Genomic DNA, 25,407 nt, shown 5'->3' on the forward strand with positions numbered 1-25,407 from the left:
ACTTTCAAAGTGTGGTCCAGGGGCGCCTGGGTGGCGCAGTCGGTTAAGCGTCCGACTTCAGCCAGGTCACGATCTCGCGGTCCGTGAGTTCGAGCCCCGCGTCAGGCTCTGGGCTGATGGCTCGGAGCCTGGAGCCTGTTTCCGATTCTGTGTCTCCCTCTCTCTCTGCCCCTCCCCCGTTCATGCTCTGTCTCTCTCTGTCCCAAAAATAAATAAAAAACGTTGAAAAAAAAAAAAAATTAAAAAAAAAAACAAAAAACAAAAAACAAAAAACAAAGTGTGGTCCAAAGGTTCTGACACCTTTTCAAGGGAGACTCCAAGGTCAAAGCTATTTTCATAACGCTGATGTTATTTGCCTTTACTATGCTGGTATTTCCTCTGACGACATAAAAGCAATGGTAGATAAAATTGATGGCATCTTTGCACAATTCAAGGCAACTGCCACCCAACTCATATTATATGGAGTCATTGTGTTCCTTTACTGGCAGACACATTAAAAAAAAAAAAGCCAGTTTCACTTTAAAAAGTCCTTCATGAAGTAGTTTTTACATTGTTTTACATTGTTTACAATGTTTTTACATTGGTTTATTAAGCCTCAACGCCTGAGTACACTTTTTAAAATATTCTGTGACGAAATGGGGAGTATTCTTAGACCTTCCTGCTTCACACTGAGGTCTGAGGTCACAAAGAGAAGCACTCTGGGACGAGCTGGAGTTATGAGCTAAATCAGATGCTTGTTTACATAACACCATGTAGGAGCGCCTGGCTGGCTCCGTTGGTAGAGCATGCAAGTCTTGAGCTCAGGGTCGTGGGTCGTGAGTTCAAGCCCTACCTTGAGGGTGGAGCCTTCTTAACAACAACAACAACAAAAAAGTGAGCTTATCTAAGTAAACCCCATTTTTACTTGAAAGAAAAATGAACAAACTACGGTTATTCAAATTGGGTATTTGGCAGGGATCTTCTTAAAAAATGAACAAAATGAAAAAAAAATGAACAAAATGAATCTGTTACTTCAAGGAAAACAACAGTATTTGTTGCTAATGGTAAAATGCAAGCTTTCAAATGAATATTAGAATGCTGAAAAACTTGTATCTACCACCATGACCCTGACAGCTTCCGAATACTTAGAAATGTGTCACCATTTGAAAGATGTACATAAATTCAGTGAGTTAGTATTTCCCAAATGGCCAATTCATAACATTCTGGAATCATGCATGGGTTAAGAGATCCATCCAGAGTACAAAGACAGACCAACAAATTTTAATAGTGTATAGTAGATAATTAACCATACCCCAAGAGAGGTCTGGCCTTTGCCCTTGGCTACTGGGAGGTGATTGTTAGGCCCTTGGAATGTCCTGGCTGAAAATTTTGTCTTTGTTTATCTTTGGCCACACAATATCCGCTATATATCCAAATGGGACTAGAGACTAAAAGTGTCAGCTATTCCTTGGAGTGGCTAGAGATGAAAGGTTGACCACTTAGCAGTCAACTGTGGAGCCCCAGTAAGATCTCTGGACACCAACGCTCAGTTAAGGTTCCCTGATTAATACTCTGCAAACTGCCACACATCATTGTCAGGAAAGTAACAGTGTCCATGACTCCACAGTGGAGAGGACAACTGAAACTGTGTTTAGAACTCTCTCCTGTGCACTTCTTCCCTTGGCTAGTTTTAAGCCTTCCTTTCACTGTAATAAACCATAGCCAGGAGTATAAAAGCAACCAGTGAGTTCTGTGAGTCCTTTTTGTGAATTATCAAACCTAGGATGATAGGAGGAATCCCTTGAACTTTGTAACTGGTGCCAGAAAGGAGGGTGATCTTGTGAACTGCGTCCCTTAACTTCACAAACAGTTATGTGGAAAGTTCTTTGATATGGTTTCAGATTCCACACTGCAACTAAGCTTTAAGAGGCTACCAGGTGTCAGGTATGGGTTTAACATCACATAAGAATACCACAATTATCTGAAAAGGCTTTAAGAATACTTACAAAGACTACTCCCTTTTCTTTATATCCTTCAACCGAAACAATGTATGTCAACAGAATAAATGCAGAAGCAGATATGGGAATCCAGCGGTCTTAGATTTTTGCAAAAATGTGAAACAATATCACTCTTCTATTTTTTTCATTTTAGAAACTATAGTTATTTTTCATTAAAATATTATTTATATTAACATGAAATGAATAAATATTTTTAAATTCTCAGTTTTAATTTATGATTTGGTAAATATCAATAAAGTATTATAATTTGAATAAATAAAAGCTGTTTGGGTCCTCAATAATTTTTAAGAATGTAAAGAATCTGAAGACCAAAATAATTGAGAATTGCTCCTCTAAAACTTGAAAATCATGTTGTAAACTATAATATTAACATAAACAAAATTGTATTATTTGATGTCCTATTAATCTGATCAGATATCTAGAGTCTAAAAGAAAAGATAGTAAGTAGTGATAGAAATTCTTCCCTTCAATATTTTTCTTTTTAAGACAGAGAGAGAGAGAGAGAGCGAGCGAGAGCATGTACATACTTAAGCAGGCCCCATGCCCAGTGAAATGCCACACATGGGGCTCTATCTCATGACCCTAGATCATGACTTGAGCCAAAATCAAGAGTCGGATGCTTAACTGACTGAGCCGCCCAGGCACCCCTATTTCCCTTCAGTTTTTAACAAAAGAACGGTCAACATCAAGAAAGACGTGTTCCCTTCAACAAGCTATGTATGTCAAAGATCTTTTATAAGTTTTATTTATTGCAAAAACTTGAACTCAAGAGCCAATGAAAGACAATCTGAGAACACTGAGACATGTTTAAAGATAGTCTAATCAGGGGGGGTGCCTCGGTGCCTCAGTCGGTTAAGTGTCTGACTTCGGCTCAGGTCATGATCTCACAGTTCGTGGGTTCAAGCCCCACACCGGGTTCTGTGCTGACAACTCAGAGCCTGGAGCCTGCTTCAGATTCTGTCTCCCTCTCTCTGCCCTCCCTCCCTTGCTCGTGCTGTCTCTCAAAAATAAACATTTAAAAAAAAAAAAAAGATACTCTTATCAGGTAATACTTCAGTAAAAAACCAATAGGTTGTAATGATCTCCAACTGAACAGAAGCAAAAAGGAAATATAAAATGACAGATGGAGTAAAAGGAAGATTGATGCGTATGCTCAAGGACACATTCTATTTTTTCAAACTTTTGAACAAAATCTGAAGTTTCCCTTTTATCTTTCTCTAGAAACTTACAAAATACTTTTTATTTCAAAACAAAAAATCTTTGACTATTTTGGAAAACTAAGCAAGCAGTATAGAATAGTGGTTGAAGGTACAGATTTTGGAATTGAACGACAAAGGCTCAAATCCCAATTCCTTACCTTCCTTGAGTAAATTACCCAACTTCTCTAACCCAGTAACTTTTCTGGTTCACAACTACCAGTCATACACCATGGGGTTACTAAGAAGGTAAATGCATACACGGGATGCAATCAGCAGTGTCTGACACAGCATATGTACTCAAAAACAGGTGGCATTATTACTATTACAAAGACATCTTACTTTCAGTTCCTTCTCAAGTCTGTCTACTTCAGCTCCTAAAGTATCAATAATATTTTCTCCATGTTTAAGCATAAAGGTTTCTAGTTCTTCAGGAGTTTTCACTTCTTGAATTTCCTATAAAGAAAATGAAAGCAGAAAAACAAAATAACTTTTAAAAAAATCATAGTAGTACACTGATGATTTCTTTAAAAAATCGTAACACCATTAAGTTTGATGAAAATGAAAAACTTTCACACAATAGGCGATGGATGACCTAGTTCTGAAACAATTTAATTCAACAAAAAATTGAGTATAATACTTCACAGAGGTAGCTTACCAAAATCAGTGGGAACAGAACAGACTATTCAATAAATAGTGCCGGGGCAATTATTTTTCTATAGGAAAAAAGTATTAAATCCCTACCACAAATCATTAAAAAAACAAATAATTCTAAGTGAATTAAAAAACTATGAGTAGAAAACAAACCACAATATTTTTAGAGAAAAAGGAGAATATTTTTATGATACTGGGAAAAGGAAGGATTTCTTGAACAAGATAATAAAAAGCCTAGAGAAAAAGATTACAAATTTAACATAAAGTTTAAAAATGCATTAAGCCTTCTGTACAACAAAGTGAAACAGTAAATCACAAACTAGTATACACAACTGAGGAAGGATTCGTGTCAAGCATATTACAAATAAAATGTTTATAAATCTGTCAGAAGAACAGAAATTAACTAAATAAACAAGCAAGTAGAGGAAATCCCAATGGTTAATAAATTTCAGTGCTTACTAACCTCGTTACTACTACCAGGGGGAATATAAATTATAATTAAATATAAATTGTAATCCTCATATTTATAATAATGACAACAATTTAAAAACTGTCAATATAATACCACCTAGTAAGAATGTAAAATAATAGAAACTCTGATATACTAATGATGGAAGTTAAACTGACACACTTTACACAATTTGCCAAGACCTAGGGAAGCTGAGGGTAAGTTTACTCAATAGCCCATCTATTTTAAATCTAGCTGTGCACTACTCTAAAGAAATTCTTGCATAGGTGAACAAGGAAATGTATGAGAATGACACTGTGGACAGAAATGCCCAAGTGGAGACTGGATAAATAAATTACAACAGATTCATTAGAGAATACTAGATAGCAATTAAAATAAATTAACTAGAGGTATATGTATATATTAATATGGGAGAATCTCACAACCATGCTGTTAAACAAACTGTAGAGGAAATCAGACAGTATACCATTTATATCAATTTTTAAATATCCAACATGCTGCTATATACTACTATGTTAAGAAAAATATGCTGAAAAGTATAAAAACTGAATGGAAATGACAGTACTAAATTCAAAACAATTTTTAGTTCTAGGGATGGAGGAAGGAGAATGGGATCTAAAAGGAGAAAACCAAAGCTTCACCCATTTTTATAACAATTCCTTGTTTTTAATTCTAAGTAAATACAGTACAATAAAATGTTAGGATTTGACAAAGGCAAGTGGTAACCTGTACACTGTTCATTATATTATCCTCTGTAAATTCTCTTTTAAATTTAATTCTAATTTTAAAAAGCATGGGTTTTGGGAGTCAGAGATCTAAATTCATATCTGACTCCATACTGTGGCTCTGTAATTTTAGGCAAGTTAATTAATCTTTCTGCGTCTCAATGTGCCTATGTATAAAATTGAAAATATTATTTCTTTACATCACAGCGCTGTTGAGAGTAAATCAGACAACATACATAAAATGCCTGGCATGTAACAAGCACTGGAATAGTAGGTTTGCTCTTCTGCTGTCTCTGACCCAATGTACAGTAAATAAAAGGGTTTTGTCTGATTTTGGAACCCTAAGAAGTTGAAGGCTGAAGTGATTTTAAGACCTGTAACAGTTTTATTTTATTTACTTAAAAATTTAATTTTTGTAACCCTTGGCTATATAAGAAAACAATAAATACATAAACTTACCTGCATCATTTGGTCAAAATCTTGTTTTTCTAAATATGATCTTGTAACAACTCGTCCATCAAAATCTACTTCTGCCTTAAATCTTACTTTCCCTAATCCCAGATCTGTGGCTTTAACATCATGAATTGCCCTGTAATCAATAACAACGCATACAAATTTATATACACGCACATGTATATTTTAATAGCGCAAAGTGCAGATTTCTTGTTTTTTTCCCATCAGTGATAAAAATGGACCAAGATGGCTTTCAGAGTGTTCACCATCAAGTGCCATATATCAATATCCAAAAAAATGCGCATTTAGCTATTTTTTCATAATGCATACAAAGATGCAAACTTTATAAATATTATAGTTTTATAAATGTTGTGAATTATATAGTTGGTGGATTAAAAACAATCAACTCTAAATTGCTTTTCTACCATGTTATTTCATCTCATAATCCTTTTTTCTTTTTCCCAAAAGCTTCTTTACAAGTCTTGATACCACTGTAAAAGTACTATCAGAATGAGGTTAATAATAACTACCTCATGGGATTGATATGGGGAGTAATGAACCAACACATACATAAAATTTTAATACTGTAGCAACTACATGTAAGGCATTTAATGAATGAAATTTACTTTACAGATTATACAACACTCCCAGAGGGACCTAAGTGACTTGCCTAAGGTAATTCAGCTAGTCAACAGCAGAGGCAGGATTTCCCCTCCAGATCTTCAGAAAGAGAAGCAGATGTTCAAGTGTCATAACTGCTTTTCATCCCTTCTGCCTGCCCTAACCCTAATCAATCTTCCTTAGGAAACTAATGAGAAAGTCTTTTCTTTCTATGGTAACCACTATTAACATCTTTTCTTTACAGGACATATAAAACAATAGAAAACAGTTAATCCTGGGGATAGACAGAGCTACTGGGAAAACAAATTTAAATGAAACTCCAAATACTCTTAAAACATTTGACTCTAATTTCTGAGTGATCCTGAGCAAGTTACTAAATATTGAGTCTAAAATTCTTTAGCCATAGAAATAAAGAAGTATATTTATCAACTAGGATGAAAATAACATTTAATATTTATAAAATTATATATGCCCAAAATGAAACAAAACTTGTCCAGAAAGGCAAGAAACTATATAATTTACTCTTTTTAAAAAAGTATACCTACCTCAGTCTTAACAACACGTTTAAAAATTTCATTATTTGACTAATACTAAATTGCAGCTAATGAAAATATGCAGCTATACCTTTTCCTTATGTACTTGTACAGAACTAACTGGATAGAAAAGTGTTTGTGATCAGCAGTGTGTCTACTATGGCTCCCGATAAGCCCCACCTCCTGTACTCAAGTCCTTGTGCAATTCTCTCTCCTTCAATGTGGGCTAGACTTGTCCTAAACAAGGGAACATGGCAAAGTGAGGAGCTATCATTTCCAAGATTAGATGACGATCTGTGACTTCATCTTGTCCACACTCAGTATCTATTGCCTTCTCATCTTGCATACTATGATGAAGCAAGAGGCCAGGTGGGAGACACCCATGTAGTAAGGAACTAAATTCTCTCAACAATTACATGAGCGGGCTTAGAAGAAGATCCTTCCCCAGGAGATGACTCCAGTCCCAGCCAACGCCTTTTGACTGCATTGTTTTTTTTTTTTTTAAATATGAAATTTACTGTCAAATCGGTTTCCATACAACACCCAGTCCTCATCCCAACAGGTGCCCTCCTCAATACTCATCACCCACCCTCCCCTCCCTCCCACCCCTCATCAACCCTCAGATTGTTCTCAGTTTTTAAGAGTTTCCTATGGTTTGGCTCCCTCCCTAATTTTTTTTTCCTTCCCCTCCCCCATGGTCTTCTGTTAAGTTTCTCAGGATTCACATAAGAGTTAAAACATATGGTTATCTGTCTTTCTCTGTGTGACTTATTTCACTTAGCATCACATTCTCCAGTTCCATCCACGTTGCTATGAAAGGCCATATTTCATTCTTTCTCATTGCCATGTAGTATTCCATTGTGTATATAAACCACAATTTTGACTGCAGTTTATAAGAAACCTAAGTTCAGGACCCAGGTAAACCATACCTGACCCACACCAACTGTGAGGTAACAAATGTTGTTTTAAATCACTAAGTTTTGAAGTAATTTGCACACAGTGATAGATAACTGAAAAAACTGTATGAACTTTCTGGATTACTAACATTTATTTTTTCTACCAATTTAATCTACAGATTTCACTCTTCCAGAAAATTTCAAATCTGCCACAGTGCATCTTTTTTACTTATAGCTCTTTTTTAGATTTTATAAACAACATATGCAAAATTATAAATACACATGTACCTAACAACAGGACACTGAAATATGTGAAGCAAAAACTGACAAATTTCATAACGCGTTTTTGTAAACCTTATTAGCAGCATCACTGGAATAAGCTGACCTTACTGATGGGTCGTTCTCCAGGAGTTCAGTCAGCCGCTGTACTTGCTCTGGCTGGATGGATCGCCCTAAGAGTGCTTCTGTGTTAGTGTAGATGAGGAACGCAGAGACTATGCCTAGTAATGTGCCCACACCCAAAGAACCTAGGCTGTCATACAGGGGATTACCTAAATAAAGTACATAAGAAGTCAGTAAACTAACATTTTCTTTTTTTCTTTTTATTTTTTTCAACATATGAAATTTATTGTCAAATTGGTTTCCATACAACACCCAGTGCTCATCCCAAAAGGTGCCCTCCTCAATACCCATCACCCACCCTCCCCTCCCTCCCACCCCCCATCAACCCTCAAGTAAATTAACATTTTCTATTATTTCAATCAGGTTTAGTGAGTAAAGAACCAGAATTAGTAAACCAAGGGACCCAAAATTCATTCTGAATTCCTTTAATGACTGTCCCAACAGGTTTACTATACTACAAAATGGGGATGCTACAATGTGCTTCACACTACATAGGAGTATCAGACTGTTTAATTATTTAAGATCTGTTTTCTTGCATCTGGTCATTACATGAGTGAGGGTCCAGAGCATTTTAGAGATATCATATACATATTAATAATATAATAGAGCCCATTTCTTTTTGATATATTAATAGCACTTTTCCTGTCCCATGTTGACAAAATAATTGGGAGATCAAAAGCTGAAAAACAAAACAAAACATTTTTTGTCTCTTTTTCTTATCAAGGTTCTGTGAGAAAATTAAGCCATACAAAAAATGATATGGATCACTCTTCTCATTCACTCAAGGATGATGCATAGCTAGTATCATTCTAGATACAAAGGAGAAAAGTTAACTCACTGCATGCTATAGGTACCTTAGAGCAGTGGTTCTCAAAGTACGGTTCCTTAATCAGCAGCATCAGCATCACTTGAGAACTTGGTAAAAATGCAAGTCCTTAGGCCTCACCTAAGACTCTGAATTGGAAACTCTGGAGTTGGGACCGGCATTCATTGTCTTCTCAAGCCCTCCAGGTGATTCTGATTCTAAAGTTTGCCTTAGTTTGTTAGGACTTAATTCTCTCCCAGAACCAATGAGAAGAGCTGATTATCAGACATCAATAAATATATTTAGAATTTTCCTAATAAACTTAACATACAAGACTTTTATGATTAAACGTTTTTTATTCCAAAGATCAAATATCAATATTAAATTTAGTATTAAATTAATATGCTTGGTAAACATTCATTTTACTAAAAAAAATGTCAATTTACACACTAGCTTTACTAACATTTAGTCAAAATATAACACTAAAAAGTAAAATGACTAATCTGTACTACAGTGCTGGAAATGACCCACTTGTAAAACATAATCCACTAGGAAGCTTGTAATTACAGAGTTCAAAATCAAATACTGCTCTTTAAAAATACAAATTTACATCATTATTTTTATTTAAAAATATACCTATATAAATAATCCTTCAGAAAACACAGAAATATTAGTTGGAAAATTTTTTATTGATTTCTTGGCATGTTATTTAATTTAAATGAATTAACCTAGCTAATTAAAACAACGTGAAACTCTAAAAACTAAAATTTGTATAAGTTTGATCCGACTGGTTTTTATTATTTGTAAAAGAAAATCTATTAACAGTTGACTTATTCATCAAGTCTCACTTTCCTTAAGCCTAAAATTTTGCTAAGTAATAATTTGTCTAAGAAATGTCTAAAATGGGATGGTCAATTGGAAGAACAATGCAAATATTCTGGATCACAGTGAACATTAGAGAATGCTGGTCTAGTCTTAAAATGTACATTCAAAGTAAGAAAGATCCATTCATATTTCCGACTATTTTAAGAAACACTGCAGAAGCATGGAAGCTTACCACCTACAATTATTTCAAGTATGCAAGGGCAAATGGGTAAAAATGGAAGCAGTTCCATTCTGAGAGAACTGTAACCTCAGAAATTTAGTTTTTTTATACTAAATGGTTGTTTTAGAAGTTAAAAATGATTTTTCTGTCTTCTTATTTATCTGTACTGGTCTTCCAAACACTTAACTAGTTACCAAAATGAGGATAAATGCAACTAGAGAGTCCAGGAAACAGGAAAGCAACAGCAGTTGTTATTGGCACTAACAATGGAAGACAAATGAACAAGAGCCACAATACATATTTATTTGAACTTTAGGGTTTATTAAAGTTCTCTCCCATATATCATCTTAATAAACCTACAAGGGGGGCGCCTGGGTGGCTCAGTCGGTTAAGCGTCCGACTTCGGCTCAGGTCACGATCTCGCGGTCTGTGAGTTCGAGCCCCGCGTCAGGCTCTGGGCAGATGGCTCAGAGCCTGGAGCCTGTTTCCGATTCTGTGTCTCCCTCTCTCTCTGCCCCTCCCCCGTTCATGCTCTGTCTCTCTCTGTCTCAAAAATAAATAAACGTTAAACCTACAAGGTCACTAGGCCAAATATCAATAGGAAGCTCAGAGTACTTGCATAATTTATTAAGGCACATCTAGGAAGGTTAAGCACATTATAGAAATGCTCTATTAACAGCCTTTCTGTATTTCAAACAAAGAAAATTTCTAGAGAGACATCTGAAGACTTTTGCTATCTTAATTGTCTTATACAAATAAATGGTTAGTATGGAATTAGTATTTAACAATCTCTATTGGTTTAAATTATTCAGTGATATAAAAGAAAATACCCACATATTAGACAATTACTTAAGTACTACAAATAAATCACCTGTAATTTATGAAATACTTACCTGTTATAGAAGTAAGGCCCATACACGTGGCTGCTATTATTACTCCCAAGACTGCTGCGGTATCCTCCAGTAATATAACATTTGTACTAGGATCACGACTTTCCATTACTTAATCGGTTGGGGTACAGACAAGAAAAGAAATTTTCTGAAATCCTAATTTGATACTATCAGGTAACATTTTAATAAGTATCCATTCAAAATTAAGATATAAATTAAGACAAAAATGTATGAGATCCTGATTTTAAACATCCTGTTCAATGTAAACATGACTTCATGGTTTAAATGTTGACAGTAACAAATTTAAAGTCAAATTACTTTCTTTTTTTTTTTACTTTCTCTAATAATATAAGTACATACAGAAATATTATAGTTCACTTAAGTTAAAATACAAAGTATTCACGTTCATATCACTCTACATTTCTCTTTTTAAAAGAGACCGTATATATTGTAAGAGTCACACAGGAAGACACTGAGATATATTTTATACACATCTATAAGGAAAAAAGAAACAGCGCTAGGCAATTTTAAAAAATAAAGGAGGTGAATGAAATAGGACACCTAAAATACATACCATATTTATAAAATGGCATTCCTTTGGCCCGAGCACTCCTACGAAGTTCATTTACAGCAACGAGAAGTGTTGCTGAAAGAAAAGCATTCATATCAGCAAGGAAAAAGCTTCATGCCTCCCAGCTTTAAAGATGGCATCTCAAACTAAAGAGGCACAACACTTTTAATGCCAAGGTTGTCAATAAAGAAAAGTCCTCTGTTAACTAGTCATTATCAAGACTCCGAAAATCATCACATCACAATGAATTTCTAGTATTCCCCATATTTCTAAACCGTAATAATTTTAATTTCCTGACTACAACCTAATGACCTTAATTTATTGGACAGCAACTGGTTGGCAGGCAGCATGCTAAGCACATTTACGTTTGACCCTCCCAACCTTTTGAGGCAGGTAGTGTTATCATCATTTTACAGACTGTGAAGGGAACACTATGCATAGCAAATGACAACGTTTTGGAAGTAAGCACACTATGAATTCAGCAATGAGTCAGGCAGTTTCCCACATGATGTCAGTACTTCTCTGTCATAGAACTGCTACAGATGAAATTTGCAGAAACTTTGAAATATTTTATTGCAAAGAGTGACCTTTCTGTGACTAACACTACTAAAACCCGACTTTTAAAAACTCAATATGTAGTTATGTTTTTATACTTCGCTCCAAATGTTCTATTACGATAAAATACTCAAAAACAAAAAGGTTTTCCCTTGCCCCCACCCATTATAGGAATAACCATATTATACAAAGAATTTACTTCCTCAAAGTAGATTCCTATTTCTAGTTTTTCTTTAATCAATGGAATTTAGCAATTTATAAGAGTGGACTGCTGAATATATATTACTAAATTAAGAATAAAGAGATACTGTGACAGTACATACCTCCTTCAGATACTAATGATCCTGCTAAAATACAATATGCCTAGAAAATAAGTATTAAAGCATAAGTTAATATTTCATTAAAGAATCACAATGATTCATGCATAAAATTTATAATGTTTAAAACGGAAACATAAATTGAAATCCTAGCCAGATCAGGATCTTGATGGGAAACAGCTCAAACGAGGACAATGAGATAGATGGTGTATCTTCATAAAAGGAAAAAAAAGTTAAAATCTGATGGCCATCTCATTTTTTAAACTTATCTTCTCTGTAGAATGTGATACCATGACCTAAGTTAAATTCTTGATATAAAATATGAAAAAATTACTTAATTGGTATGAAAATTTTTCTGAAGTTGAAAATGAACACAAACATTTGAAATCTGGGGTGTGGATATCAGGATACAGTAAGATCCACATCCATACCCATGTAACTTCTGGATTTTGTTTGGATGCCTAGTACCAATCCTGATTCAGAAAGATAACCAGTTATAAACAGTAATCAATTTGGGGGAGGCGGGTAACACCATCTACCTTGCAGTTCCAGGATACTCTTGGATTAATGAAAGATTTCAAAAAACTTTAATCCAAGGTGTATATAAACAGTTAACCTAGCAACACAAATTTAAACAATTTTAAATGTACTCCAAACCAAACACATGTAGAATTTTCAACATTTCCTTCTTGGAACCCTAGGCTTCCCTGAAACAGAAGTTTGGAAAATTCTGATTCCAGTCCAACACTCTCATAATTCTACTAAGGAAACTGAGATGTCCCAAGGCTATGTGATTTGCCTGAGTACACAAAAGTGATACCAGGGTAAAAACTTAAATATGGGTTTTCCAGTTTTAATTCTAGGCTATTCCCACTGAATCCTACTGCCAACCTAAAACATAATTAAAAGAGTAGCTAAACGTCTCAGTAATTTTTTTAATCCTTCTATCTCTTTCCTGAAAGGATTTAAGATACACTTGTCACCCAAAAAAGGGAAACAGTATGTATCAGCCAGTGATTCCAAAATCTAATAAACATAAACTGGTCTATGGTATGTTAACCATTATATATTAACCAAGAGTCATAGTATGAAGGAACCTCATTTAGTTACAATAAGACAGAAAGAAGAGCTTCTAGAAACTTTAAAACTTATACACAATCAAAAATTTAACTAATTTTCACTGACCACTTAGCCTCTATGAAGTAATACCGTACAAATCAGACAAATGAGGTTATCTATAAAGTGGCCAAACTTTTCAGAATGGAGAAAATATACCTGCTCATTTCAATTATATGCTAAGAAATCAGTCAATAAAAATGGTAGGAAAAGCCTAGTTTAATAGGCTTGTTATTGTGTCGGTACATAGGTGTAATAAGATGTTAAATGAAACTCACTGCAGTTGAGAACAAATTAGGTTATAAGTTCTCCCACATTCCAAAATGAGGTGCTGTTCCGTCTCTTCAGGCCAGGACAGAGGATGCCCTAGGCTGGTTCTGCAACCCCTAGCTCCACACCCACTAGCCCATGAAGAAAAGCTAAGGTTATGAGCAAAAGTGAAGATTTCTTTGGAGAAAGCTGTTAACTGTTAAGATTGCTCAGAAAGCTGGACGTGCACCCTTACTGTTTAGAGTTTACAGTGAACTATGTCTAATGCACATATAAAAATAAATTTATTGGCAAGTCTACTAACTGATATTGTGTCAACAGAGTAAATAATTATGTTTGAAAAAAAAAATACACCCTCACTGAGAGGGTATTAAAGATGTCTGTTTTAACACACAGGGTCCAAACACGGAATTCTAAGTACGAGTCTTTTGAAAAGAGATCAGCTGCCCAAAGAGCCTTCTTGAAAATGCAAGGCAACCTCAGCAGAAACAATCTGGAACTACACAAGATGCAGAAGCTGACAGCGGCTGGCACGTGACCAATCTGTTTATCAAGAGAGCTAGAGTCAGAGTGGCCACGCAGGGTAATCTCCAAGAAGTTTCCATGAGAGAAAAAGGCAGCTTTAAGAATCTACAAAGACCAGAGGAAACCACTGCAAAATGACGCTGCTGTCAGTAAAGTCTTACTTTTCTGTCCCCTATCCCTACCTTTGATGCTGCCAGAGCAATCTAGGGAGTAGAAGAGAAGGGTAGAAGTCCTAAGTAGGATTATACAGAAGGTGACCATGCTCCCATCCTACCATTAACCCAGTATAGGCTTCCTATCTACACGCGTGAAAGAAAAAGATCTTTATTTGTTTTTTGTTTTTTTTTATTTATTTATTTATTTTTTTTTTGGGGGACAGAGAGAGACAGAGCATGAACGGTGGAGGGGCAGAGAGAGAGGGAGACACAGAATCGGAAACAGGCTCCAGGCTCTGAGCCATCAGCCCAGAGCCTGACGCGGGGCTCGAACTCACAGACCGCGAGATCGTGACCTGGCTGAAGTCGGACGCTTAACCGACTGCGCCACCCAGGCGCCCCAGAAAAAGATCTTTAAATAAAATTCCAACTTACGACTGTGTGGGACTGTCTATTTTAATTACTGATAGATTATTCTTGGGACTAAAAATGAATAGAGATGTTCTTGTTTTTTAACAGTAACTGGAGAAATGAATGGAACTGCCCAAGATTTTAACCAAGGAGTCAGTGCTTAATGATTGTACCTACAGAGATACTCTTGGTTCAACATCACTGAATCATATGGACTTAGAGGTCATGTCTAGTCATGTTTGAAAAAATACAACTACAGATACATAACCAAGTATTATAGTCAAAAAGGTATGTGTTAGTCCCTTTCTTTAACATCAATGTGACAAAGCATTCTACTGTACTTAATCACTATTTCATATTACTTGAAAACTGAGGGGGGAAAAAAAAAAGATTACCCATAGAAGGGATTCCATTGGCTGTGGATTAAGCAATCCCATGATTCCATGATACCAAGATAATCCTGCACCCATCATGAAAATACCAACCCCACTAATCAGTGAAGCAATATAGCGCATATTCGAAAATCCATACCTGAAAAATAAAAAAGATAATACGGTTTACAAGAAATACAAATTGTTTTAAAACATGTTTCATGAGTCAGTGAAAAAGAAAACCAAAACTCACAATATCGAGATGTCATGGCTTTATGTTTAAGTAAAATGTAAGTGCCAAACTTAAGTCAGAAAATCAATATATGAAACGAAAAAAACTGGAAGATCTTTGAAAAAATATAAAAACAGAGTTAATATGGTTAAATTCAGGTATTTTCTAATCCCTTTTCCATATAGTCTGTTTTGATCAAGTAGAGGCACTTTTACTATTATGTATCCCAAATACTGATTAAACTAATCTATTTAAAAATGCATTCAGATATTTAATTAAAAGGGTAACATTTAAATTTCCTGGTAATGCAGCCTCTAACTAAATATTATGGTCTTCTGGCACAGCCAATCACTGATTTATACTACCTATAATTTGATGCTGGACACTTGTTGCTGGTTCTGAAGTTCAGTACATAGCAACTAACTACTATTAACAGGACTATGAGCTTCAGTTTCTGGGTGTGTTCATGATGTTTAAAAATTTTTTTTTCATTTGTTTTCTAAGAATCTTTGGTCTGTATGTGCATTATTTTGTATTACTGTATGTGTTAATAAAATACGGAGTATTAAAAAGTTCAAAAACATATGAGGTAAAGAACCACTCATTAACAAAAATATTTCCTGGGAAATTTACTTCCAAAGTCAAACTCTATGGCACCCTTCTGGCAGATGCAAATTTAAACAATAGGTCTCAATTAAAATTGCTTTTTAATTATTTTTGCAAATATGTAGTAATCTTGCCATAGGGAATTCTCAGTTTATAGATGTGACAATGTTCTACCAGCATGATTTAGAAAAACTTACTTTCTCTGAAATTTACCCCCCAAATTAGGGATACACATATTTATTTAAGTTAATTAAGATCTAAATTAAATGCTATTATTTTCATTTTATGTGTTTTCAAAAATCTTGTAGTTTCTTACTGAAATTTTTAACTATGTAGATCTGCACTGTCCAATATTAGTCATCAGCCACATAAAGCTATTTAAATTTAAATTAATTAAAACTAAATAAAAATTTAAATGTAGTTCTTCAGTTGCACTAGCCACATTTCAAATGCTCAACAGCCACATGTAGCTACAGCTAGGGACTATCATACCGGACAGATACAAAATATTTCTACTACTTAGAATACTCAATACTCTATTGGGCAGTAGATTGTTGAAAAATACCTTAAGAAGAAATCTTCATAACCCAAAATTTTAAAATTTTATCCTGTTTTAAAATTTTTGGTACATAAAACTGGTCAGGAAAATAATTTTTTGACATAGTAAAATATTGTAATAATGTGTAATTAGCAGATTAGAAAGCTAGTTGTTCTTTGTAATAGCTTTATTGACAGTTTTAGGATATTCAAAATATGTCATTATTTATAAGAAAACAGTAGCATCTTGCTTTTGAGTAAAAAAAGGCACTTATATAAAGCATATATGTAGACTCCTTTACAGAAATAAAATAGCTTTTTTTTTTTTGCCTTTAAGATAGATCAAATTCTATTACTGAAGCTTGTTAAATGATACATGTGGAATTCAAAGTATTATGTTAGTTGTGTTAGTAAAAAGAATATCAAATAACTGATGTGACTCAAAATAATATATTCTAAAAAGAATACTCATTTTACAAATAAATTTTGAAATGTTAGCAGAAATACAATTTCAAAATCAAAATGTAAGGATTAAAATACATTAAATAGAGATTTAATAAAAGTTATTGGGGTCCCTGGGTGGCTCAGTCAGTTAAGTGTCTGACTTGATTTTAGCCCAGGTCATGATCTCACGGTTCATGAGACTGGGTCCCATGTTGGGCTTTCTACACCTCCCCTCACACCCAAGAACATACATGTGGCTCTCTCTCTCAAAATAAATAAACTTAAAAAAAATTACCACCAAAATTTTAGATTGAGTGCCTATTAGTCTAAATGTGGAATGTTTCCTTTAACCAAATAAAATAGAACTCTAAGATCAAAATATGTGCTTTGTTATTATCAACTACAAAGAGAACAAGATCTCTATGCTGTTACAAAGCATAAAGGTAATTTAAACTTCATTTTCAAATTAGATCTTGAATTTATTTTGACACAGCAGTGAGTCATGCATTCAGTTGCTTTTATTTCAATGACTTGCTGCCCCCCAAAAAACCAAAATAAAGACAATGTCCTTACGGATGAGTAGGATCTGGTGTTTGAACAGACTTACTGATGCCCACTGCTAGCAAACCCTACGGAGAAGTAAAAAGGGTAAATAATTGTTAGCAAGATGGAGAGAATAGTGTGGAAAAACCAATCTGGAGTGTGCAATCTGACAGTGGCAAAGAAACACTTAACATGGACATACACAACAGCCTATCAATTCTGGTTCCCAGTACTTACCTTACAGAAATAAAGATGAACCCAATGGGGTTCAAAACACCATTGCTTATAAGGACGAAAAATGTGAAAGCCAACCTAAAAATACATCAATAAGGAATGGCAAAATAAATGATGGTATTGCCAAACTGTAAATTACTTCTACAACAGTTTAAAAAATGGAGTGGAGAGACAGCTTTCTGTACTGACATACCATTAGACATACCATTAAAGTGGAAGAAAAAAAACAAGTTTAGGAATAGCGTATTAAGTACAAAAAAACCTGTGTAATTTTTCTAGACTATATATAATGTAAAGCACGGGAAAAGGTCTAGAAGAACACACATTTAACTGTTGACACCTCGGAGATAGAAGAAGGATTAGGGTAGTCTGTCACATCTGATTTTTCACAGGAAAAGTAACTTGTATAGCCGTACAAATATAGTAAACATTTTAAACAGTACGCATTGCATATTGACACATACATTTCTTTTAAAACTTCAAAACCATGTACCAGGAGTTACGTATCAATATACACAGAGAAGTGATTTCTGGGGTGTGGAAGAAGGGAATAAAGATGGAGGACTAGTTACAACTAAGATTTAATTTCTTTAAAAAAAACAAAAATGTAAAACACATATGGCAAAAATATGACATGTCTTTAATCCTGGTTATCACCTTTCTCTTTTCCTTCCTTTCTCCCCTGACCTTATCTTTTCTTGCTTTCATGTCTATTTATTTGGTTTTTTTTCTTACATCTTTTGTTAAAAAGAATTATCCACTGGAAACTCCTGATATTAGTATGTTTGCCCTCAGTAAGTCCTTTCTATTCTAATTTGATGTGAATTTAGAAATCTAAAAAAGATTACCTCATTAAAATTATTTACTTAATAACAATACAAAGCCTCTGAGTGAATACCCTATGTGGTATTATTTGCTTAATCTGGGGTTTTTCCTTTTTTTTTTTTTTCAGCACAGTATCCAATATCAGATAGATAAAGCTTCAAGATAGCCAAATTCTTCATGGATGAGGTTTCCCTGTCAGTTACAAGATACCTAATAGAAACATTCTCTCTAGTAAAATATATAGAGATTACACCACCTTGAAAATGGCTAAAACAAATATATACTGAACTTTTAAGTTTTAATACTGGAAATCCTACCCTAAATACACAGAATATTACCAATTTTTTTTCTACTGGATTCCAAAGAAAAAGAGGGTTAAAACTACCTAACACATAGAAGATGACTTTTCAGTGAACCAAACCAAGAAAATGAGAGTAAATTAAGATAGAACATATACTTCTTTAAAACCTATACATTAAAATTAAAATATGAATTCATGTTGTGTGTGTGTGTGTGTATACACACACATGATTTATAATGTTTACAAAACAGCCATTGGGTATTCAATTATTTTTAAAATCCTTACTATTCAGGTTGGCCATGCAATGAAATGTGGAATATCAAGTTTTTTATAAATTGAATATAGATTATTACTTACCATTATTTATTAGTTTTTTCTACAAAAATAAGATATCATAGATCATCCCTAATCCTGTCCATCCCCACTCCCAGAAGCAGGGAAGTATGAGTTAGGTTTGATATGTGTCCTTTCAGACCTTTTTCTGCACAATTGTATGCGTGTATAACACACAAATAAATATACACAAATATATCAGTTTTGTAAATATGACCTACATCTGTTTGGTTTGCAACATAATGAAGTATTAACAGCTAGTGGCTAAGAAGCAATGCTTCCTCTTCCATGATCATCCTTCCCTTTTTGGTTTTCCTTCAGCATCATACTATCATTCAAGTGCTTAAATGTCATCTTGGAATATCTTTCTAGTTGTTTGAAGTGTATGACCTCCTTACAAAAGACAGAGCAAGGACTGTCTTCTTCTAAACACTACATTGTAAACTAGGTGCTCAATAAATTCATACAAATTAATATTAATGATGCATTATATATTATTTAGGAGAAAAGTTTTAAAAAATGAACTGTCAGAGAAATTGTAAACCTAGATACCACCAGAGGTACAGATCTAATTTAAAAGTTAAGGTGTTTTAGTCTCTCAAGGGGTAAAGAAAAAAATATTATAGTTATAAAAATACTATAAAAATTTACTCTTTAATAACTGGAATTTTTATCTTTTGACCACCTTCATCCATTTTTGCCCACTGCCGCCCCCCAACCCCCCGCCACTCCCCTTACTCCATCTTGGCAACCACCAATTTTTTGGTATCTAGGAGTTTGGGATATTTTTGTTTTACTCCATGTATAAGTGAGATTACACAGTATCTACCTCCAACTTTATTTCCCTTAGCATAATGACCTCAAGGTCCATCCATGTTGTCATAAATGGCAGGATTTTTCTTTTTTTTTTTTTTTATGGCTGAATATTTGTGTGCATGCATGTGTGGGTGCATGCACAACACATTCACACACACCCACACATTTTCTTTATCTTTTCATCTAGTGACGGTGTGGACCCAGGTTGTTTCCATGTCTTGGTTATCGTAAATAATGCTGCACTGAACACCAGGGTGCAGATATCTTTTCCATAGTATTTTGTTTCCTTGAGATAAGAATTCCAGAAGTGTGAGGTGATAGCTCACTGTGATCTTGACAGCATTTCCTTGATTAGTAACGTTGAGCACTTGAGTACCTTTCATGTACGTGTTGGCCATTTGTATGTCTTCTTTGGAAAAATATCTATTCAGATTCTTCCCCATTTTTTGATTGGATAGGTTTTTTTTTTTTCCATTGAGTTGTAGGAGTTCCTTAGAATTTTTAAAAATATTATTATGTCTATGGGGCGCCTGGGTGGCTCAGTCGGTTGAGCGCCGACTTCGGCTCAGGTCACGATCTCGCGGTCCGTGAGTTCGAGCCCCGCATCGGGTCCCTGTGCTGACAGCTCAGAGCCCGGAGCCTGTTTCAATTCTGTGTCTCCCTCTCTCTGACCCTCCCCCATTCATGCTCTGTCTCTCTCTGTCTTAAAAATAAATAAACGTTAAAAAAAAAATTAAAAAAAAATATTATTATGTCTAAAAAGCTTTCAAAAGAGATACATTGAGTTGTATCAGTTCTTTATATATTTTGGATACTAATCCTTTATCAAATATGTCATTTGCAAATATCTTCTCCCATTTAGCTGGTTGCCTTTTAGTTGACTGTTTCCTTCACTGTGCAGAAGCTATTTATTTTGATATAGTCCCAGTACTTAATTTTTGCTTTTATTTCCCTTGCCTTAGGAGATATACCTAGAAAAATGTTGGTACGGTTGATGTCAAAGAAATTATTGCCTATACTCTCTTCTTGATTTTTATGATTTCAGGTCTCACATTTAGGTCTTTAATGCATTTTGAGTTTATTTTTCCATACAGTGTAAAAAAGTACTCCAGTTTCATTCTTTTACATGTAGCTGTCCAGTTTTCCCAGCACCATTTATTGAAGAGACTATCTTTTTCTCTTTGGACATTCTTTCCTACTTTGTCAAAGACTGACTGACTATATATAATTGTGGGTTTATTGCCAGGTTTTCTATTCTATTCCATTGATCAATGCATCTAGTTTTCTGCCAGTTCCATACTGTTTTGATTACTACAGGTTTGTAACACAACTTGAAGTCCAGAACTGCGATACTTCCAGCTTTGCTTTTCTTTTTTAAGACTGCTTTGGCTATTTTTGCAGGGGTCTTTTGTGGGTCCATAAAAATTTTAGGTTTGTTCTAATTCTGTGAAAAATATTGTTGGCACTTTGATAGGGATTGTGTTAAATCTGTAGATTGCTTTGGGTAATATAGACATTTTAACAATATTTGTTCTTCCAATCCATGAGCATGGAATGTCTTTCCATTTCTCTGTGCTATTTTCAATTTCCTTCATCAACATTTTATAGTTTTCAGAATACAGGTCTTTTACGTCTTTGGTTGTTTATTCCTAGGTACTTTATTATTTTTAGTACAACTGTAAATGGGATTATTAATTTCTCTTTCTGTTGCTTATTAGTATATAACAGTGTAACAGATTCCTGTACACTGATTTTGTGTCCTGAGACTTTACTGAATTCACTTATCAGCTTTACTAGTTTTTTTGGTGTAATCTTCAGGGTTCTTTATAGTATCATGTCATCTGCAAAGAGTGGAACTTTTACTTCTTCCTTATTGTTGTCTGACTGCTCTGGATACAACTTCCAATACTATGTTGAATAAAAGTAGTAAGAGTGGACATGCTTATCTTGTTCCTGACCTTAGGGTCAAAGTTTTCAGTTTTTCCCCATTGAGTGTGATGTCCACTGTGGGTTTTTCATATAACACCTTTATTATGTTGAAGTATGTTTCCTCTAAACCTATTTTGTTGAGGATTTTTATTATGAATGGATGTTGTACTTTGTCAAATGATTTTTCTGCATCTATTAAAATGATCATATGTTTTTATCCTTTCTCTTATTGATAGACCACATTGATTGATTTCGGAATATTGAACCACCCTGGCAACCCAGGAATAAACCCTACTTAATTGTGGTGAATGATTTTTTTAATGTATTGTTGGACTCAGTATGCTAGTATTCTGTCAACGATTTTTGCATCTATGTTCATCAGAGATTTGGCCCAGAGTTCTCTTTTTTGGTGGTGACCTTACCTGGTTTTGGTATCAGGGTAATGCTGGCCTCATCAATTGGATTTGGAACTTTTCCCTCCTTTTCCATTTTTTGGAGAAATATTTAAGAAGAATAAATGTTTGGTAGAATTCACCTGTGAAGCCATCTGGTCCTGCACTTTTGTTTGCTGGAAGTTTGTTTCTTCGTTTTACTGACTCAATTTCCTTGCTAGGAATAAGTCTGTTCAAATTTTCTATTTATTCCTGCTTGTTTTAGTAGGTTAATTTATACATGTCTTCTAGGTTGTCCATTTTGTTGGCATATAGTTTTTGAAAATATTCTTATAATTTTTTGTATTTCTGTGGTGTTGTTTATCCTCTCTCATTTGTATTGAGTCCTCTTTTTTTCTTGATAAGTCTAAACTAGAGGTTTATCAATTTTGATTTTTTCAAGTAATTAAATCCTGGTTTCATTGATCTGTTTTTTTCAGTTTCTATATCATTTATTTCTACTCTAATCTTTAATACTTCCTTCCTTCTCTGTTGATTTGGGGTTTTGTTTTGTTTTTTTTCTAGCTCTTTCGGTATAAGTTAGGCTGTTCATCTGAGGTTTTTCTTGCTTTTTAAGGTAGGCTTATATTACTACAAACTTCCTTTCACAACAGCTTTTGCGGCATCCCAAAGATTTTGTTTTCTATTTTTTTAAAATGTTTATTTATTTTTGAGACAGACAAGTACAAGCAGGGAGGGGCAGAGAGATGGGGAGACACAGAATCTGAAGCAGGTTCCAGACTCTGAGCTGTCAGCACAGAGCCCAACACGGGGCTCAAACTCATGAACTACGAAATCATGACCTGAGCTGAAGTCGGACATTTAACCGACTGAGCCACCCAGGCGCCCCTGTTGTGTTTTCATTTTCATTTGTTTCCATGTAATTTTTAATTTCATCTTTGATTTCTTGGTTGACTCATTCATTGTCTAGTAGCCTGTTATTTAACCTCCATGTATAAGTGAACGTGTTTGCAGATTTTTTCTTGTGGTTGATTTCTAATTTCATAGCATCGTGGTCAAAAAAGATACATATGACTTTCATCTTTCTGACTTCGTTGAAACTTGTCCTGTGGCCTAATATGTGATCTATTCTAGAGAATGTTCCATGTGTACATGAAAAGAATATGTATTCTGCTGTTTGAGGATGGAATGTTCTGAATATAGCTGTTAAATCCACCCAGCCCAGTGTGTCATTCAAAGCCATTATTTCCTTATTGATTTTCTGTTTGGATGATCTGTCCATTGATGTGAGTGGGGTGTTAAAGCCCCTTACTATTAATATATTAATACCAATTAATTCTTTCAAGTTTGTTATTAACCTTTTTAGGTGTTTGAGTCCTCTCATATGGATGCATAAATATTTATAATTGTTGTATCTTCTTGTTGGATTGTCCCCTTTATTATTATACAGTGTCCTTATCTCTTGTTACATACACTCTTTAAAAAAAATTTTTTTTTTAATGTTTATTTATTTTTGAGAGAGAGAGAGAGAGAGAGAGAGATTGAGAGAGAGGGAGAACATTAGCAGGGGAAGGCAGAGAGAGGGAGAGAAAGAATCCAAAGCAGGCTCCAGGCTCTGAGCTGTCAGCACAGAGCCCAACGCGGGGCTCAAACCTACAAACTGCGAGATCATGTCCTGAGCTGAAATCGGATGCTTAACGACTGAGCCATCTAGGTGCTCTTCTTGTTATACTGTTTAAGTCTATTTTGTCCAATAGAAGTATTGCTATGCTGGATTTCTTTTGACATTCATATGCATGACACATCTTTCTTCACCCCCTCACTTTCAATCTGCAAGTGTCTTTCAGTCTGAAATGATTTTCTTGTAGGCAGCAGATAGACTGGTCTTGATTTTTAATCCCCTTGTCACCCTCTGTCTTTTGATTGGAGTGTTTAGTCCATTTATATTCAAAGTAATTATTGATAGATATGCATTTATTTGTCATTTTGTTACTGGTTTTGTACTTGTTTCTATAATTTTTCTCTGGTCCTCTCCTCTCTTGCTGTCTTTCACAGTTTGCAGCAGTTAGACTGGGTCTGAGTCAAATTTCTGATTCTTGGTTGTCTGATAATTTTATTAGATGGAACATTATGAATGTTAGATTAAGTGTCTGGATTTTATTGTCTTCTTACAGAGTGTGGGGCTTTGTTGTAGCATGTCATTAAGTTACCTGCAAATCAGCTTGAGCCTTCAGAACTTTTTTAGGGAGGTTCTAAAATAGCTTTTATACCAAAGATCACTTAGCCTTACTAGTAAGATATGACCCTTCTATTTGCCTGGGTAATCAATGAGGACTGTATTCAGATGGTCAGAACTTGAATGTATCTGATCGCTGTGTAAGCTCTACTCTAGGAATTAGCCTAATGTTCCCTGGTGTTTCTTTGCCCAGACTCATGTAAAGATTTACCCTACACCCTTTGCTTAAAATTCGGCAAAGAAAGAAAGAAAGAAAGAAAGAAAGAAAGAAAGAAAGAAAGAAAGAAAGAAAGAAAGAAAGAAAGAAAGAAAGAAAGAAAGAAAGAAAGAAAGAAAGAAAGAAAGAAAGAAAGAAAGAAAGAAAGAAAGAAAGAAAGAAAGAAAGAAAGAAAGAAAGAAAGAAAAGAAGAAAGAAAGAAAGAAAGAAAGAAAGAAAGAAAGAAAGAAAGAAAGAAAGAAAGAAAGAAAGAAAGAAAGAAAGAAAGAAAGAAAGAAAGAAAGAAAGAAAGAAAGAAAGAAAGAAAGAAGAAAAGAAAGAAAGAAAGAAAGAAAGAAAGAAAGAAAGAAAGAAAGAAAGAAAGAAAGAAAGAAAGAAAGAAAGAAAGAAAGAAAGAAAGAAAGAAAGAAAGAAAGAAAGAAAGAAAGAAAGAAAGAAAGAAAGAAAGAAAGAAAGAAAGAAAGAAAGAAAGAAAGAAAGAAAGAAAGAAAGAAAGAAAGAAAGAAAGAAAGAAAGAAAGAAAGAAAGAAAGAAAGAAAGAAAGAAAGAAAGAAAGAAAGAAAGAAAGAAAGAAAGAAAGAAAGAAAGAAAGAAAGAAAGAAAGAAAGAAAGAAAGAAAGAAAGAAAGAAAGAAAGAAAGAAAGAAAGAAAGAAAGAAAGAAAGAAAGAAAGAAAGAAAGAAAGAAAGAAAGAAAGAAAGAAAGAAAAGAAAGAGGAAAGAAAGAAGGAAAGAAAGAAGGAAAGAAAGAAGGAAAGAAAGAAAGAAGGAAGGAAGGAAGAAAGGA

At 34.4% G+C, this 25,407-nt stretch overlaps 1 protein-coding gene and 1 long non-coding RNA gene across 2 annotated transcripts in view; one reads left to right on the forward strand and one right to left on the reverse strand.

The window, feature by feature from the left end:
* The window catches only part of SLC30A9 (solute carrier family 30 member 9), an 85,754-nt gene that overhangs the window by 5,470 nt on the left and 54,877 nt on the right, over window positions 1–25,407 (reverse strand). The window contains exons 10-17 of the mRNA XM_042984618.1: window positions 17,370–17,425; window positions 15,002–15,137; window positions 12,136–12,175; window positions 11,261–11,332; window positions 10,690–10,797; window positions 7,930–8,095; window positions 5,501–5,630; window positions 3,536–3,649 (exon numbers count right to left, since the gene is read on the reverse strand). Coding sequence (XP_042840552.1) covers window positions 3,536–3,649; window positions 5,501–5,630; window positions 7,930–8,095; window positions 10,690–10,797; window positions 11,261–11,332; window positions 12,136–12,175; window positions 15,002–15,137; window positions 17,370–17,425 — 822 coding nt within the window. The remainder of the gene's footprint in view (window positions 1–3,535; window positions 3,650–5,500; window positions 5,631–7,929; window positions 8,096–10,689; window positions 10,798–11,260; window positions 11,333–12,135; window positions 12,176–15,001; window positions 15,138–17,369; window positions 17,426–25,407) is intronic.
* Window positions 828–24,652, forward strand: LOC122238052. The gene is made up of 4 exons (XR_006217034.1): window positions 828–873; window positions 13,912–14,185; window positions 14,715–14,894; window positions 24,599–24,652. It is a non-coding gene; the product is annotated as an uncharacterized LOC122238052 (long non-coding RNA).

This window comes from Panthera tigris, chromosome B1 (assembly GCF_018350195.1).
Source record: "Panthera tigris isolate Pti1 chromosome B1, P.tigris_Pti1_mat1.1, whole genome shotgun sequence".
In the NCBI taxonomy this organism is placed as follows: domain Eukaryota; kingdom Metazoa; phylum Chordata; class Mammalia; order Carnivora; family Felidae; genus Panthera; species Panthera tigris.